Source organism: Symsagittifera roscoffensis, chromosome 1 (assembly GCF_963678635.1).
Source record: "Symsagittifera roscoffensis chromosome 1, txSymRosc1.1, whole genome shotgun sequence".
Lineage (NCBI taxonomy): Eukaryota > Metazoa > Xenacoelomorpha > Acoela > Convolutidae > Symsagittifera > Symsagittifera roscoffensis.
Genome location: NC_087062.1, coordinates 19,776,758 through 19,791,758, shown reverse-complemented (window position 1 = coordinate 19,791,758; position 15,001 = coordinate 19,776,758). Strand labels below are relative to the sequence as shown.

General features: G+C 35.4%; 1 protein-coding gene across 1 annotated transcript; it reads right to left on the bottom strand.

Annotated features, from left to right (window-relative positions):
* Positions 1–3,794: 3,794 nt before the first annotated feature.
* On the bottom strand, positions 3,795–14,844 carry LOC134855315 (uncharacterized). The gene is made up of 4 exons (XM_063871815.1): positions 14,261–14,844; positions 8,641–8,812; positions 7,072–7,234; positions 3,795–4,268 (listed from the first exon to the last, which is right to left on the bottom strand). Exons 1-4 carry the CDS (start codon positions 14,552–14,554, stop codon positions 3,896–3,898), a joined length of 1,002 nt encoding a protein of 333 aa, XP_063727885.1. The 5' UTR covers positions 14,555–14,844; the 3' UTR covers positions 3,795–3,895.
* Between the last annotated feature and the right edge of the window lie 157 nt (positions 14,845–15,001).

Here is a 15,001-nt window from a genome sequence, read left to right as displayed (position 1 = left end):
ATTGAGATTAAAAGGTTAAAATTGAGTTTCGAATTATCAATGGGTAGGCAATTTGAGGTACAGTTTTCTGTCCGAGTATGGTGATTATGACAAAGTTTTATCGACCGAGCGATACAAGATATGATAGCGACAATAATCTTGAAATTAAAGTAACCTAAAGAGATGTTTAAAAGGTTTTCACCAATCACGTCGCTTGAATTTTCTATTCCCGACGGGATATTATTATTAACGAGAGAGTAGGTATTTACAGCGACCGCCGGTCTATCTACAATATTTACAGCTACAAAGTTAGAGTGTGGTCTATTTATTAGAATTTTTTGAATTTTGTCGATTGAAGCGACTACAAATTCATAGTAATAATGGGAGGTTAGGCGGGTTTTGCCCGAAGGAAGTTAAATTTAAAAGTTAAATGGTAAAAGTCTATTCACCCAACGGGTCAGTCGACTATGCATCGTTTTATTCCCGTGGTTTGCTGAAAGTGCTGAGAGTAAGGCTTTATGGTCAGTTACATTTTGAAATTTTGTTCCTTAAAGGTAATTCTAAAGTGTTCTGAAGCCCATAACACTCCCAGTAGCTCTAAATCATTTGTGAAGTACTTTATTTCATGATTGTTCAAAGATATAGATGCAAACGCAATTGTTTTCCACTGGTCTCCTTGTAGTTATTCTAGAGTCGCACCTAGTCCGTTGTGCGGAGCGTCTGTTTTCAGCCTGGTCTTCTCTTTTATATCAAAATGACTGTTTTCTGTAATATTTACAATTTCTGCTTTTAGTTTTTCAAACGCTATTGAGTGATCATTGCCCCATTTGTAAACCGATTTTTATTCAGTAGAGGACGAAGAGGAGAGCTTAGAGTCAATAAATTAGGGACGAATTTTACATCCTGATTTATTGAGCCGAAGAAAGAGCGTAGTTCGGAAATGTTCTTGGGCATTGGCAAGTTTTTTATAGCGTCTGCTTTACCGAACAATGGTCGAACTCCATCGCCGGAGATTCTGAAGCCAAGCCATTCTATTTCTGATTTAAGAAATGCGCACCTCCCCCATTTAACCGCCATATTGTTCTTATCTAAGATTGATAAAATTTTGTACATTATTGCTTTGTGTTCTTCCAAAGTTCCCCTCGAGGCTACCAGAATGTCGTCTATGTAACAATTTGTGAAAGGAATATTTTTCAACAGTGAGTCCATGACCCGTTGGAATTCATTAGGCATGTCCCCCAGTCCGTAAATTTCCGTTAAAAATTGATACGTTCCAGTAGTTTCGCCTCCTACTATGCTAAAATTACACTGTTTACTAGTTTGATCACACAGTTTGAGTTGGCTGTAGGCGTTTTTCAGGTCCAGATTGCTGAACCAGACTCGCCCGTTGGATTTCTCTGAGATTTGTAGGGCTAAATTATCTATGAGTTCATGTATGTTCGGCATTTGATACTTACTTTTTTAAAATTTGGTCGTTTAAAAATTTGGAGTCTAAAGCCAGTTTGATCGAAGCATCCTTTTTTCAAGTAATTTCAATTGGGCTGATGAAGCAATCTTCGTCGCATTTTTCCAATTTTATTTTTGAACTTCGGTCTCCATTCTTTTCAATTCTTCATTCACCCCCGCGAGTAAGTGAAGAGGTTCTCTTCTCCCTTTAGATTGTACTGATGAGTTTAAGTGGTGAGTGGAAATGTGTTACTTTGCGATCGTTAGGTATTTCCCCCACTCTAGCGAATAGTTTTTTGAACTCATTAAAGATCTTGTCAGTTAAAGAAGGCAACTTTTGTACTTACTCTCGAGTGGAGATTGATTGATCATGCAAATGGGCTGGGGGCATTTCCTCTGAGTCACTTCTATGCCAAGTTTGGGTAGGTGGTCATTCCCCAGGATATTTCGTTCGTGTCCGCCTGTTATGGAGAACGGTGTTTCTTCGCTGATCCACCCATTGGATTGTGTCCAAACGATTATCTTTCCTAAGATATTGATCGTATCGTCAGTGAATCCACAATACAAGTCTTTTATCCTCTTTCCCACTGCGTAAATTTTCAAGTTCGGGTATCTTAATTTGATTTCGTGTAACACGTTTTGTTTTAAAAAGCTTACAGGACTTGCTGAATCTACTGGTATGTTCATATTTACAATCAAATCCCAGCGAATGCCTATGTTCAAGAGTTTCTTCGTTTCAAGTCCGTTTTTGTCGTAGATGGTTCTCACGCTCAACACTGAGAAATCGTCATCGTCGCTCTGTCCGTACTCGTTCCAAGCGTTTATTACATCCCACGATTCTTGATTCTCCTCCCATGAGTTTTCCGGAGGGACGTATGTAAAATTCTCGGTATTTACACAATTAGCCATTACGGTATTTACAGTGGGTCGCTTAATACGGGATTTACATAATTTGGCGAAGTGCCCTTTATAATTACAATTTTACAAGTTATGTCCTTCGCTGGGCAAACGTTTAAGTGTCCTTTCGTAAATGTGTTCCCACATTTCATGCATGAATTACTCCGTTCTATATTCAGGCTCAGTTCCTTCTTGATCTGGTTATGGTTGTTAAAAGATTTAAAAGTTGTCCCATTGGCCGATGATCGTGCCATGTTTCTCAATTTTTGATGATTAAAATATCCATTTCCGTCGATCAATGCTTGGTTAAGTGCTTCTGTTGAGATTATGGTGGCTGAAAGTAATTTCATCTGGGTGTCTGTATTTGACTAATTTTGAGGGGAGAGCGCGCGCCGAAAAACGCGATTTTTTGGTCAAAAATTTTCAATAAGTTCCTAAAAATGCCTTTTTGGACCGTTTTTTCAAAATTTTGCCTCCGGCGCAGAAAATTTGGGCAAAACAGGGACTAAACCGAGCTTAGGGAGAGCTCAAAAAACCATTTCGGTCGACCTAAAAAAAAGGTCGACAAAAATTTTCGAACATTTTTTGAAAATCAGCCCCCCCCTCGAGAAAATCCTAGATCCGCCCCTGTATATATATCCGCCGCTTTGAACCCTTTTCTTAACAATCTTCTAATATTTTTGATCTTAGACATTTAAGAACATGACCGAAATAATCTTAAATTGCCAGTTCGTAGCTTTCTTATGAAATCTTCGAAAGATTCAGATACTTTCCCAGAATGTTAAATTGCTAAATATCACAAGAGTATTTTTTAACACCGCCCCAGTAAACTTGATGCAAATAGTTTGTTCACATGTGTTCATTTCAGCTGTATTTACATTCAAATCAAGGCAGTTATGGTTCTTTGAATGGGTTTGCTTGGTTTATTATCGATTACATTATCTCAAAAACGCAATGCGCCAGTTTCAGCAACATTTTTCTATGACATCGAGGAAACATTTTTTTATTTTTTTATTGCAAATCGAATTATATGTAACCTGTAAAGGTTGCGATTTGATATATCACAGACCTTGCTTGCAAGTTTTTATGCGGTCTCTGATTTTGCCTGGAAAGAAACCAGGATGTTTCCACTGTAGGGCCGCAAAACCGCGCTTCTTCCATAAAAAGTTTGCTTGGTAGATTTTTAGGAAAATTCAAAATTATTTCAATACTTGAAATCAAATTTCAAAAAGATTCAACCACTCTTCGCAAAAACAGTTGGCCGGCTCAGGAAGTAATGATTTTATTTCAGCATTTTTCTATCAGAAAAATTGAGATTAGCACAAAAGGCTGGTTCACGAGTATAGTTCTACTTTTGGTGAAGATATTCGCGACTGAGCCCTTTTGAGATAATCTTTTCTGGAGTATCTATCTGATTAGATGGTCATTTCATTTTCCTCGCTTTTTAAAAAAAATTGTAGGTGATTATTTTGAACTTCTATTATCATTAAACTATACATAAGTAAAAAAATATTAAATTCACAGTCTTTACAGCCATTATGCAAGGAATCTGTTGTCTCTTCGTTGCTTCTATTCAGGGCTTGTTAATCTTGCAACATTCTTTGTTGAGGTAATCGAGAGCTTTTATTGGTTTGTATTTTGTTTTCCCTTTGAATGATTGCACCATAGCACCATTGTCTGGGTTCACAAACAGACCAAATGACTGTCTCTTAGCAACTCGGATTGGGTCTTCGGTTCCTTCAGTAGTTCTATGTGGCGTTAATTCATTGAAAACTACGTGGTGTCTGGGTGCAATTATTTCATCGTCCGTCCACCTCTGAAGAATGGTTCCAATAATAACAAGCACATACGTTGGGTCTTCAACTTTAGCTATGTCCACAAAGTTTCCATCGTGATTTTGCAACTGGAGTCCTCGAAAATCTTCAGAAACCAATAAAGTAACACTTCTAAAAAAACTTCACGGTCGACGGCGGATCATTAATTAATTATAAAGATTAAATATAGTAATTAAATAATAACTACCCAAAATAAATTAAAAATAGTGAACAAGGGCTATGGATATAATCATGCGCGAAAGTAAAATTTTCTCAAAGGGTGGCGCATTTTCAAAAAATCGTCTCCTTAACACTTTAAAGGCCATATTTTGACCAAATTTTCTGCGCCCTAGTCTTTAGACACTTTTTGGAAAGTTTTGCGTTTTTCGCAACACATTCTTCCTCAAACAATATGTATACAGATATATAGATTAGATACACAAACAAACACAAACACACACACAAAATGACAAACTGATGAAAACTCTATTCAACTTATAAAACTGAGACATTGGACTACAATTTAACTGATCGTATATCAAGGTAAAACCCTGAATGCTCCAACTGACTTTTAAAGCCAATTATAAAAATGAAAAATGTGATGAAAAATTGAAAAAAATGGTCTTTATTTTTTCTTCATTTTATTACCCCACACGATTATGTAAAACAACGAAAGGATGTCTTTAGTGGTTCAAATCTTAATAAATAAAGTTACTTGCCTCAACTCAATTTCAAACGGTTAAATTGGCCCATGACGCTTGATATAAACGCAAAATATCGCGGGTTAATTATTCCAAATTGGCCAAATTAGCAACTTTTAAACCCGCATAAATTAATCACAGATGAAAATTTTTAATTTTGTTCTCAAAACAACAATAATTTTCTGATAGAGTAAAAAAATTGTCCAAAACGTCTAGCTAAGACCTGCTTAAATATTCTCATTTTTTAGCTGTTGCTGAGTAGAAAAAATTCTTTGAAAGTCGGAACAAAAAAATCAAAAAAAAATGTTAAGAAAATTTAACAAATGAAAATCATGTTGACCTTGACAGCCTAAAACAAACGTCCCTTTAATAAAACTTTTCATATTCCGATAAAGAGAAGTTTCTTTTAGACCGAAACTTTTTCATGAAAACGATTTATAACTTTTCTTCGTTAACAAAACCGAACATGTGAATCTTGTAAACATTTAGGGGTAATTATTAGCAGACATTTTGCAATCGAAGCGGGGGCGTTCAACAGTGCCGAAGTACAAAAGTACCGAAAAAGGCGGGAAAATTTCAGAATAATTTACACGCATTTTCTGAAGAGCGGGAAATTACTGGCGCTAATTATCAAAGAAAATCACTCCAATTTTGGCGCCAATATGTCTGCAACTGCAAAATAAACAATTATTTTGGCGCCAAAACGTGTAAGCTGCAAATTTTCTCGCTCAAAATTTTAGTTTTACTTAAGATTCTGAATGATCGCTGTTTAATTTTTGATTGCCGCACTTAATATGTTGAAATTTGTTCAAATTTTCGGCACTGTTGAACAAAGTTTTCATTTTTGGCACTGTTGAACAAAGTTTTCATTTTCGGCACTATTGTACTTCGGCACTGTTGTACTGCCCCATCAAAGCGCACAGTAAGAAAAACACGATGCAAAACTATGTAAAATCAAGTACATAGCTTGGAAAACAAACTTCTACCTCTCTTTTCATGTAAAACTAACTGTTGTTTATTCGGCATCTTTCAATTTGCTAGAAGTTTCAAAAATTAATAATTTAATGTCGCCGAGTCTGAAAAAAGTGTTTTCTGAAAAAATTTGAATAGACTGTTTAGACATTTAAAATGTGATATTTATGCGTCTTTTTTTTCGTTTTTTTTTCTGCGAAAATCCCGGGAACCGGCTACTAAGCGTTAGTGCTCGTGAGTTTATCCTACGGAGTTTGCAGTATATGAGTACAGGGGCGGATCTAGGATTTTCAAAAAGAAATCGAAATTTTTGACCTTTTTTTTAGGTCGACCAAATTAATTTTTTGAGCTCTCCCAAAGCACTGTTTTGCCCCTAATTTGGCAAAATTTTCTGCGCCGCCGGCAAACTTTTGAAAAAACAGTCAAAATGGGCGTTTTTAGGCACTTTTTTGAAAATTTTGACCAAAAAATTGCGTTTTTTCGGCGCGCGCTCCCCCCTCAAAATTAGTAAATACTGGCGCTAAAGGCGCCTTTAGAAAAATTTTAGGTTCGGTCGGCCAAAAGTGGATTTCTTAAAAAGTACCAAAGGGGGGACCCTTTGGGTAGGTAGGGTGTCGAATCCCTGAGAAAAAGGGGGGCGTCCAACCCCCCCCCCCCCCTAAATCCGCCCCCTGTATGAGTAATATAAGACTTCTGTACGTACTGTAGAAAAAAGACAATAAGTTGGAGAACGATTTTGGTTTTTCACCTAGCACATGAACTTTGATTGAACAGAGAGTCAATGAATGCAAAGAAAACAGAAAAATACTACTCGTTTTTTGAAAAAAAAACTTCAATGTTTGAATATTAAATAAAAAATATATGACCATAACGCTGACGCTTTTTGAAATTCCAGAACAATTCATAATTCACAATTTTTTGTTTAAAAAACCCACATCGTTTATTAATGCTGAAAAGCAAAAAAAATGCTATCGCAAGTTTAATTGCAGACAAAATTGATTGTATTTGTTTGCAATTCCGGTTGTATGCCCGAAAATCAAAAACCGAAACTTGCGAATCGGAAGTTGTAAAAATTTAAAAAAATACTTCAGTTTGTGAAAGTTAGATAAAATCAAGATTGAAATTGCTAGGATACGATACATCACTCAAACTCGTACGTTTACTAGGCTTACCTGAGTTTTCGAAAGCTCGCAAATAAAACTATTTTCCTCGTTCAAATTTACATTCGAAATTAATATGATATGCAACTGCTTTATATTTACCCGAAATCACAATGATCTCCGTGTCTCAGTTGACCGGGTTTGACATTGTACAAGTCGCTCTGCCGCATCTGTGGGTAGTACACACATCGAACTAAGCTGCTGTTTCCAATTGATCCCAGCTGCTTGTGCATATCCGTAAAAAAGTTAGCCTTTTGTCCGAAACCTGAAACGCAATCCTAATTCATGCCTTCAAATAGGATAATTCTAAATACAGGGTGTTTTCAAAACGTTTTTTTCATAAATCCTCTCGTTACACAAATATTTGGCAGCAAAGATTTTGGCGAATTCTGATGATATAAAACATTATAATTGGATTGCTTTTTCTTCACATGTTTATGCGATTTGATGTATTTTCACTGCATTTTGTGGCGAACAAGCTATTATGGCGCTGAATTAAAACAACTGGATAAAATGAACTAAAACAGAACTTTTTAACTCAATTTTTTTTCAAATTCGGTTATATCATGAGGACAAAAATTGCTTAGTATTTCACCAGCTTGTTTATGGTGCAACTTTTTTTGCAGAAATTGGAGCCAAAACTAAACCCTTAAAACGATTCATTTCATTAGGTTCAAAATTAAGGAGGTAAACAGGGTCAGGTCAATTGGTGTAAGAACAACTACAATTAACCCTGTTTACATACTTAACTTTAGACCAAGTTAAATTAACCGTGTTGAGTTGTAATAGAGATTCAAAATGTTGCAAAAGAAATACCGCATCATAAAAAAGCTGGTAAAACTCCAAGCTATTTTTGTCCTCGTGACTTTGTGACCATATATCACCGAAATGACAAAAACGAGTTTCAAAATTCTGTTTTAGTTTACTTTGTCCGGTTGTTTCAATTCAGCACTTTAGTAGCTTGTTCGTTTCTAAATGCAGTGAAATTTCATTAAAACGCGAAAGCATGCGTGAACAAAAATTAATCCAATTTAATTAATTATATCATCAGAATTCGGCAAACAAAGAATCACTTCAATAACCCCAATATTTTTCGAGGGAAGATTTGTAAATGCATGTTTTGAAAATACCTGTATATTTCAAAATACAGTTTTACCGGCCGCTCCTAAACTATAACTTCATGAAGTCCAAAACTTTCGTTTTTCTATACGCTACAGCTACATTAGAGCAAACAATAATCATAACTGGAGCTAATGAGCTCTGCTTACTAAATCAATAAAAAATATATACTTTTTGAAATAACATAATACAGAAGTAAAATATGACCAATAATGTTACTGAGAAAAATTGAATGAGTAAAACTTTGAGTCTACATACTTTCTTATGTGACGCACGCCAATTATGAGTCTTCATAATTGCTAAATGCCGCAAACTGATTATGACGCATACTTGGTAAAATATTTTTTAACTGACCGTTTCACTTTATAGCCTCATCTATTCCACTTCCACACCCATCGATGAGTTCTTTAAATATAAATAATCACTGCGGTTTTTCTGACATTCATTTAAAATTTATACTCTTGGGACCTTTTGATATCAAAACTTTACATTCTTACAGTGCGCAGAGCTCAAATCCAAGATTGTTGAGTCTTCCGACAGGTTAAGACTTACCTAAAGCAAGAACAGTCAGGAATCGGAGAGCTAGCACTTTCAATCGGCCGAACATTTGTTCCATCGCAACTCGGAACTCCTCGTTGGGCCAAGTCAACCCCAGACGAATGACTTCGCCAATGACCACGTTGAACGCTTCCTTCCAGTCCGCTACATCGTTGAATATTTCTTGCTTAACACAGCAAAAACGAAAACGGACAAAAAAGAATGAAACATATCTGAGAAACAGTTGCTCTTTTTCTTGACCTTCAAAAGTCAACATTCATTCTAAAAAACCTTGAACTGCCGAATTGAAACTTAAGTTACCTTGTTTGAATTCACAATAAGACAATTTTATTGCATTCAATTTCAATATTGTTACTTCTTGCATTAAAAAATGTTATATCATGGATATTCCACAACAGATTACTGATATCATCAATCAGGTTACGGATAAGGGTGTAAAAGAGACGTTGCTGCTGATGGTAAACAGTTTAGTATCTGGTAGGAGTGAACTTGTAGAAAAGATGAGCAATCTGCAAACTATTTGTTATAAATTAAACGTGAGGTTGAGGGTACACCAGTGAAGATTCAACGGTACACCAGTGAGGATTCGAGTCTAATCGAAAATCCTCCTATTGATCTGAGAGAGTATTCGGGTGATTTTCACAAAATGAAAAAATGATATCTTGATGATTTGCTTGTACTTTTTCCGAGATTTGGGATATACTAAACTTACGGCGAGCACCATATTATGCCTAGTACTGAAAACCTACTCCGACGATTGACCCCTACGGTAGTTCAATTTAGCAATTTTTCAGCTTCGAAAAAATTTCAGCAAAAAAAGCAACAAAATCAATGGAAAAAATTATATATGAACAAGCGTCTCCATCAAATTGAATCAAAGATAAACCAAGAGTGTCTAAAAATGGTTTCATCACAATTTCGGGGAATTTTAGCGTGTCGGTTAGGTAAAAAAATTACGGGGGCAAGTTCGATATCAAAAAATGGACCAAGTGGACGAGTTAAAAGCTATGTAAAGTGCAGTAAAAGAAAACAACTCTTGACTAGTAGGGCGGCAAGTTCTGAACGCGGTCCACCGTAAAATGGAAAATGAGAAGAGAATCGTGAAACACTAGTCTAGTCTTTCAGCCAAATGAAAAACAAAAGAAACTATGAATGCGGAAAAGTAAAGCACGTGAACTCTTATGAACTCTAATTTGTTGGAGATGGCAACAGTCACTCGAAACTGAAACTTTGATATAAATCCAGTGACGCAAATATAAAAATAACATCGGTTGAATGAATAAAAATGTTATTTTCACCAAATAAATCATTTTTCTTGGAAAACTGCCAGTTTCTTTTAGTCTAATTTGTTTCTTTCCCAACATTCATCACCACTTTTTTTCAACAATATATAATGGAAACGCTTACAGTTCGCATATGGACAAACGAGTTTTCAATCAGCTTTTGAAACACAAAACATTTTTAGTGGTCAAAAAAACACGGTACAATACATTTCTGATTTGAGTATTTTCAATTAAAAATTGTTCAAATTGCAATTATCAGCGAAAAAAGCCATTAGGATGGAAGATGTTTGAAAAGGAGACTATTTGTGATTCTCAGCAATTTTTGTTAAATTTTCTTTTACCCCTTATTTAGGTTATTTAATCCTTTTTTTTTCTAAAAATTATATAACAGTTAAAACATATCTCTTTTCAAAGAACTTTACCTAAGTTCTTGGTTTTCTTTTTCGAAGACAAATTATTTAATTAGCAGTTTTGAGTGTTGTTGTAATTTTTTTGGCTCCAAGGTTTGGCCAACACCATAACAAAAAAGGTCAGAAAAATAAAATATGCGTATTGCTGAATGTTCAATTTTTTGAACAAAGACCTTAGCTCATTGACGCAAAACTTTGAATCCTTCGAAACTTTTCTGCAAACGAAATCAAAAAACCACACGATATTAATCTAACTGGAACATGGCTGAAAGAGAGCATAGACTTTTATAATGTCAAACTGCCACATTACCAAACTGTAGAAACAGTGAATAGGAGGAGAAATGGTGGTGTTGCTTTTTACGTAAGCGAAGGTATTTCACTTGATAAAAATAGAAAACTGACATCAGACGAAATGCATTTTGTGACCATTTTATGAGAAAACAGCAGTGAAAAGAGTTTTCTAACTGTTGTCTATAAATTGCCCCAAGTGTACACTTGTAAATGTCTTGATCAATTACAAGATTGTCTGTTCGAGTTTAAAATGCAGCCTGAAGAAATGCTCACTGTATGTGGAGACATGACTGTTGATGTGTCTAAGTCGACAAGTGACTCTCTAAATCGTGAAGAGGTTCTGTTAATTTTTAGGATTGATTTATTGAAGTGAGATAGTACTAGCATAACAAAAAGCAGCGCGTAAACAATAGATGTGCTTTTAACCAATTATTATTCGACAGTTATGGACCAACACAACTGTTTATTAGAACACGAGGTCGTAGAAATTGAAGTAACAATTCTAGCCAAAGACAAATTTTCCTCGAAATAAAAAAATCCTGTTTTTTGTTAAGTCAACTAGAACGTTTCGGATAAGTATAAGACTTTGTTGAGGTTCAATTTTGCGCGCTGGCAGACCACTGAAAAGGTAGAGTTGAAACATGATATTGAAAAGTGAATGATTGCTTTTCAAAGCTCTGAAAACTCAATCCTAAAATCACAGGTGAAAAAAAATCGGAAATTGATTGAAAGCTAAATTGTAGAATGATCTTAAAAAAAAGAATAAATTATAAAAAAAGTATCTGAACAACACGAGTGATATTAATCTTATTTAACTCCAGGAAACTTCATAAAAATTGAGAAGTTTATGTCGTAATTAAAAAACGTTTTGTATGAGAGTTCACTTTCATGCAGCCTCATAAACCCTGTTTTTTCAAACAAAATCGAAGGTGAGATCAAAAAGAAGCAATAACAAGTGAGTTCAAAACACAAAACTCTGAGCGCAGAAAAATGAACCATTTTTCTGTTGAAAGTGGTCGGGAATTAGTCGAAAGTAATACAGCGCCACAAAAAAAGAATGAAAGTAACATGCAATTTGAAAATATTCCATCCCAAGAAATTTACAAACTAATTAAGAACAAGAAAAAAAGGCATTATGAGTTACAATTAGAGGAAAAATTCAATCAGAAAAATTATTCTGGTAGCAAGCGACAAAAAGCAATTCTAAAAAATGAAATAAGAAAAGGTAGAAACAAGCATCGAATTATTAAACTTTCTTTTGTGCCAGATTCGATCCAGTGACACCGAGATTTAAAGTGCAACGTTCTCGCACCTGTGCCATGGACCATTGAAAATTTGGTAACACTATTTTCTACTGGTGCAGCTATAGATGCTAATAAACTGCATATGCTATGAAGCATAAAGGCCACGAAATTTTAATTTTTTTTGAAGCAAAAAACACTAGTGCAGCTTAGCAGGAAAATCACGTCCTTCCCTCTGAGCCATGAACAAGTGAATAAAGGCCAATAATTATTACCTATAAAATTATTATTGGCCTTTAAAAAATATTATTGGAGAGCAGCTATTAAATTTTCTATGCTACAATTCGTATTTTACCAAACATGCCACCAATTTATTACTTTTACTTGCGAGCTAATTAGGGAAAAAAGTAGAGCCCCACTAATACACTCAGCTCACTAGATCACTTGAGTAATTATCCGAGTATCAAGTTCCCCTATTCAGCTCGACCTCCAGATTTTGAGTATCACATTTTCGCATTTGAGCCACGGGCCGTGGAAAATTTGGTAACGGTAGCCACTATTGTTGCAGCTATGAAAGCTAATAAATTTTCCATGCTATGGAGCAAAAGGGCCAACAAATTCATCTGAAACTTTTGCTAAATGAGGCGTTTAACCTCCGACAAGTAGTTTAGGTAACTCACGTCCTTCCTTTTGAGCCGCGGACACTTGATTAACGGCCAACACTATTTACCAAAAAAGCCGAGAACAGATGCTATGAAGTTTCTGTTGCTACAGATTGTGATTATAGCAAGTGCCACAAAATGAACAATTTATTTGCGATTTAATTTGAAAAAAGTCTTTGTTACACACCAAACAATGCAAAATAGACACTAAGCTGATATAATCTAAAACGAAACCTTTCAAGCCAAATCAGTTGAAAAATTGATAGTACACACAAATCGGAAATGGCGAAATCGCAGCAAATATTAAAGGACAATTCAAATAGAACTCAAAATGCAGACAACTCAATAGATCACAATAAAAGACAACTCGCATTAAAACACAACTCGCAATATACTCATGTTGCGAGCTCACCAACAGAGGGTAAGATTTTATACATATTTAGAGCCGGTTATCGCCTCAAAGCGGCGAAGTGCGCGTAGCGCGCCCACCGGCGACCTCAAACCGAAAATATAAAGTTTCCAAATCAGTTTCAAAAACTTGCGAGTTGTCGCTATCCTCAATTTTGTGTTGTCTTTTGTCGCGAGTTGTCTTTTCTTGCGGTTTTCGCGGTGCCGCTCAAGTTATGCTTTTTAGTTTACAACGAACAGACAAAGTTCTAGTAACCTGTTGCAATAGCGTTGCCTATTGCAAGAGTAAAAATTATAAAAAGTAATTAAGTTTTTACAGTCCAATTGTGAAGGAAGAGCTTATTATCTTTTGAAAAATCTGAAAATTCCGAACATCAACTAGAAAGTTTCAGAGCTTGACGTTATAACTTGACGTTGTACTGTTTTCTAGCTCCGTAGCATTCACTTGGGTTTTCAAAAATAATAACAAAGGATAGCGATTAACTTTTTGTTTTCGAAAAAGCGAAGAGTTAGTAGATTTCAGAGCATCATAATTTTGCTGTATCCTCGCAATTTTTTTCTTTATTCCAAATGAATTTATTTGCGTCAACAAATAATCAAACCAATGTCACCCAATTCGTAGAAAAAACTTGCTCTCTGAATCACCAAATAGAAATCGACCCGGGATGAGGAAGCTGATATTTGACAAAATTTCGCACAAAAAAGTGCTAGCTACAGGGGAAAAATTCAAACCGGTACTATCAGACAAGCATTGCTCATAAAAAAAACCAGTCGAAGCAAAACAGTAAAAGTATTTGGAAAATTAACTAGGTGTTTAAATGAATGCATCCATTGTACAGGGTAACAACGGGTTTTTACAAGCAATATAAGACCCTCATATATGACTAAATTCAGTGCGTTTAACTTTGTTCCAAGTTTCGGGACATTTAGAATAAGTAAAACTGAGTTTTACAAGAATTGTCTGTGAGAGGAAATGATTAACAGAAAAAACTACAACTCGAAAAAATTGAGCGAACCACAAGCAAAAAACTGAAAAACTACAGGCTAACCCAACCAAATCTAGAATCATAACCAAAAGGAAAGTATTAGCCAAGCAAAAAAAACATGCATTAGCGGAAAAACTCTCAGCAAAAATCAACTGAAACAAAGTAAAAGGACTAGGAAATCACCATGCAGCTTTTTTGTAGTACAGGGTATATGAATTGCTTGTAGGAGGCTGTAGTGAAATCAAGCATCAAAAAATATCGAGACTTAAATTTTGGCTAAGTTGTGGCCGTAAGCAAATCCTATGTCTTTAGTTTTATTGAAAAATTCCTTACCCGTATCCAGCCGTGTTTCCGATTCCATCCAAACTCTCCGTTAACTTTTCCCTTGGTTTCTTCGGGCTGCTCAAAGAAATCACGCATCACTTTATTAAACTCTTTTATCTCCTCAACTTTCAAACCAGTGTTCTTTAGATAGAGATATCCAGTGGTGCTGAGCATATCCATAACTTGTTTGGTTATGTCTTGAATGGAATCCGCTTTTAAATCAGCATCATCGACGTCCAGAGAAAGCTCGCTGAAATCCAAAACAGGCGCAGTTGCAGTTTCGCTAGTTTTCTGCATAGTCATTTTTTCTAAGTTCTAGTTCTTGCTCAAGTAGATCAGAGAAAATGATTAGAATTGTTGACCTGAGCTTGAAAAGTATTTTAAAAAGGCATCGATTGAAGCTTGCTGCTGTAAGCATCAGATGGGCCCCAATAAAGCTGTGGCACAAAATTAAAATTTCAGAGAAAGATTATTGAAACTTGGGTATGACTTCTCACTTCCAGAAAGTAGCTCGCCGCACTAACTATTCATATGGCGAGATTAAGCACCGGTTCTCCGTTTAAATTTAAAACGAGTTTTGATTTTGCATGAAACTTCTGGTGCATGTTATAACACCTACAGACAAGTTGAAACGAATGTCTAGAAGAGAGATACAAGTTCAAGACTAGCATAATTTTTCATCTGCTTCATAATCACTAAACTTGGTGTATTCACTAATACTTTGCAGAAACACAAATTAACAAGAACACA

What these genes read in the sequence shown, in the direction of transcription:
- LOC134855315 (XM_063871815.1), bottom strand. Translation starts at nt 14,554, where the DNA reads ATGACTATGCAGAAAACTAGCGAAACTGCAACTGCGCCTGTTTTGGAT. An exon ending in GGAAACACGGCTGGATACGG is followed by an intron (nt 8,813 to 14,260) that starts GTAAGGAATTTT and finishes TGCTGTGTTAAG; the next exon opens with CAAGAAATATTCAACGATGT. An exon ending in GGAGATCATTGTGATTTCGG is followed by an intron (nt 4,269 to 7,071) that starts GTAAATATAAAG and finishes AAGTTTTTTTAG; the next exon opens with AAGTGTTACTTTATTGGTTT.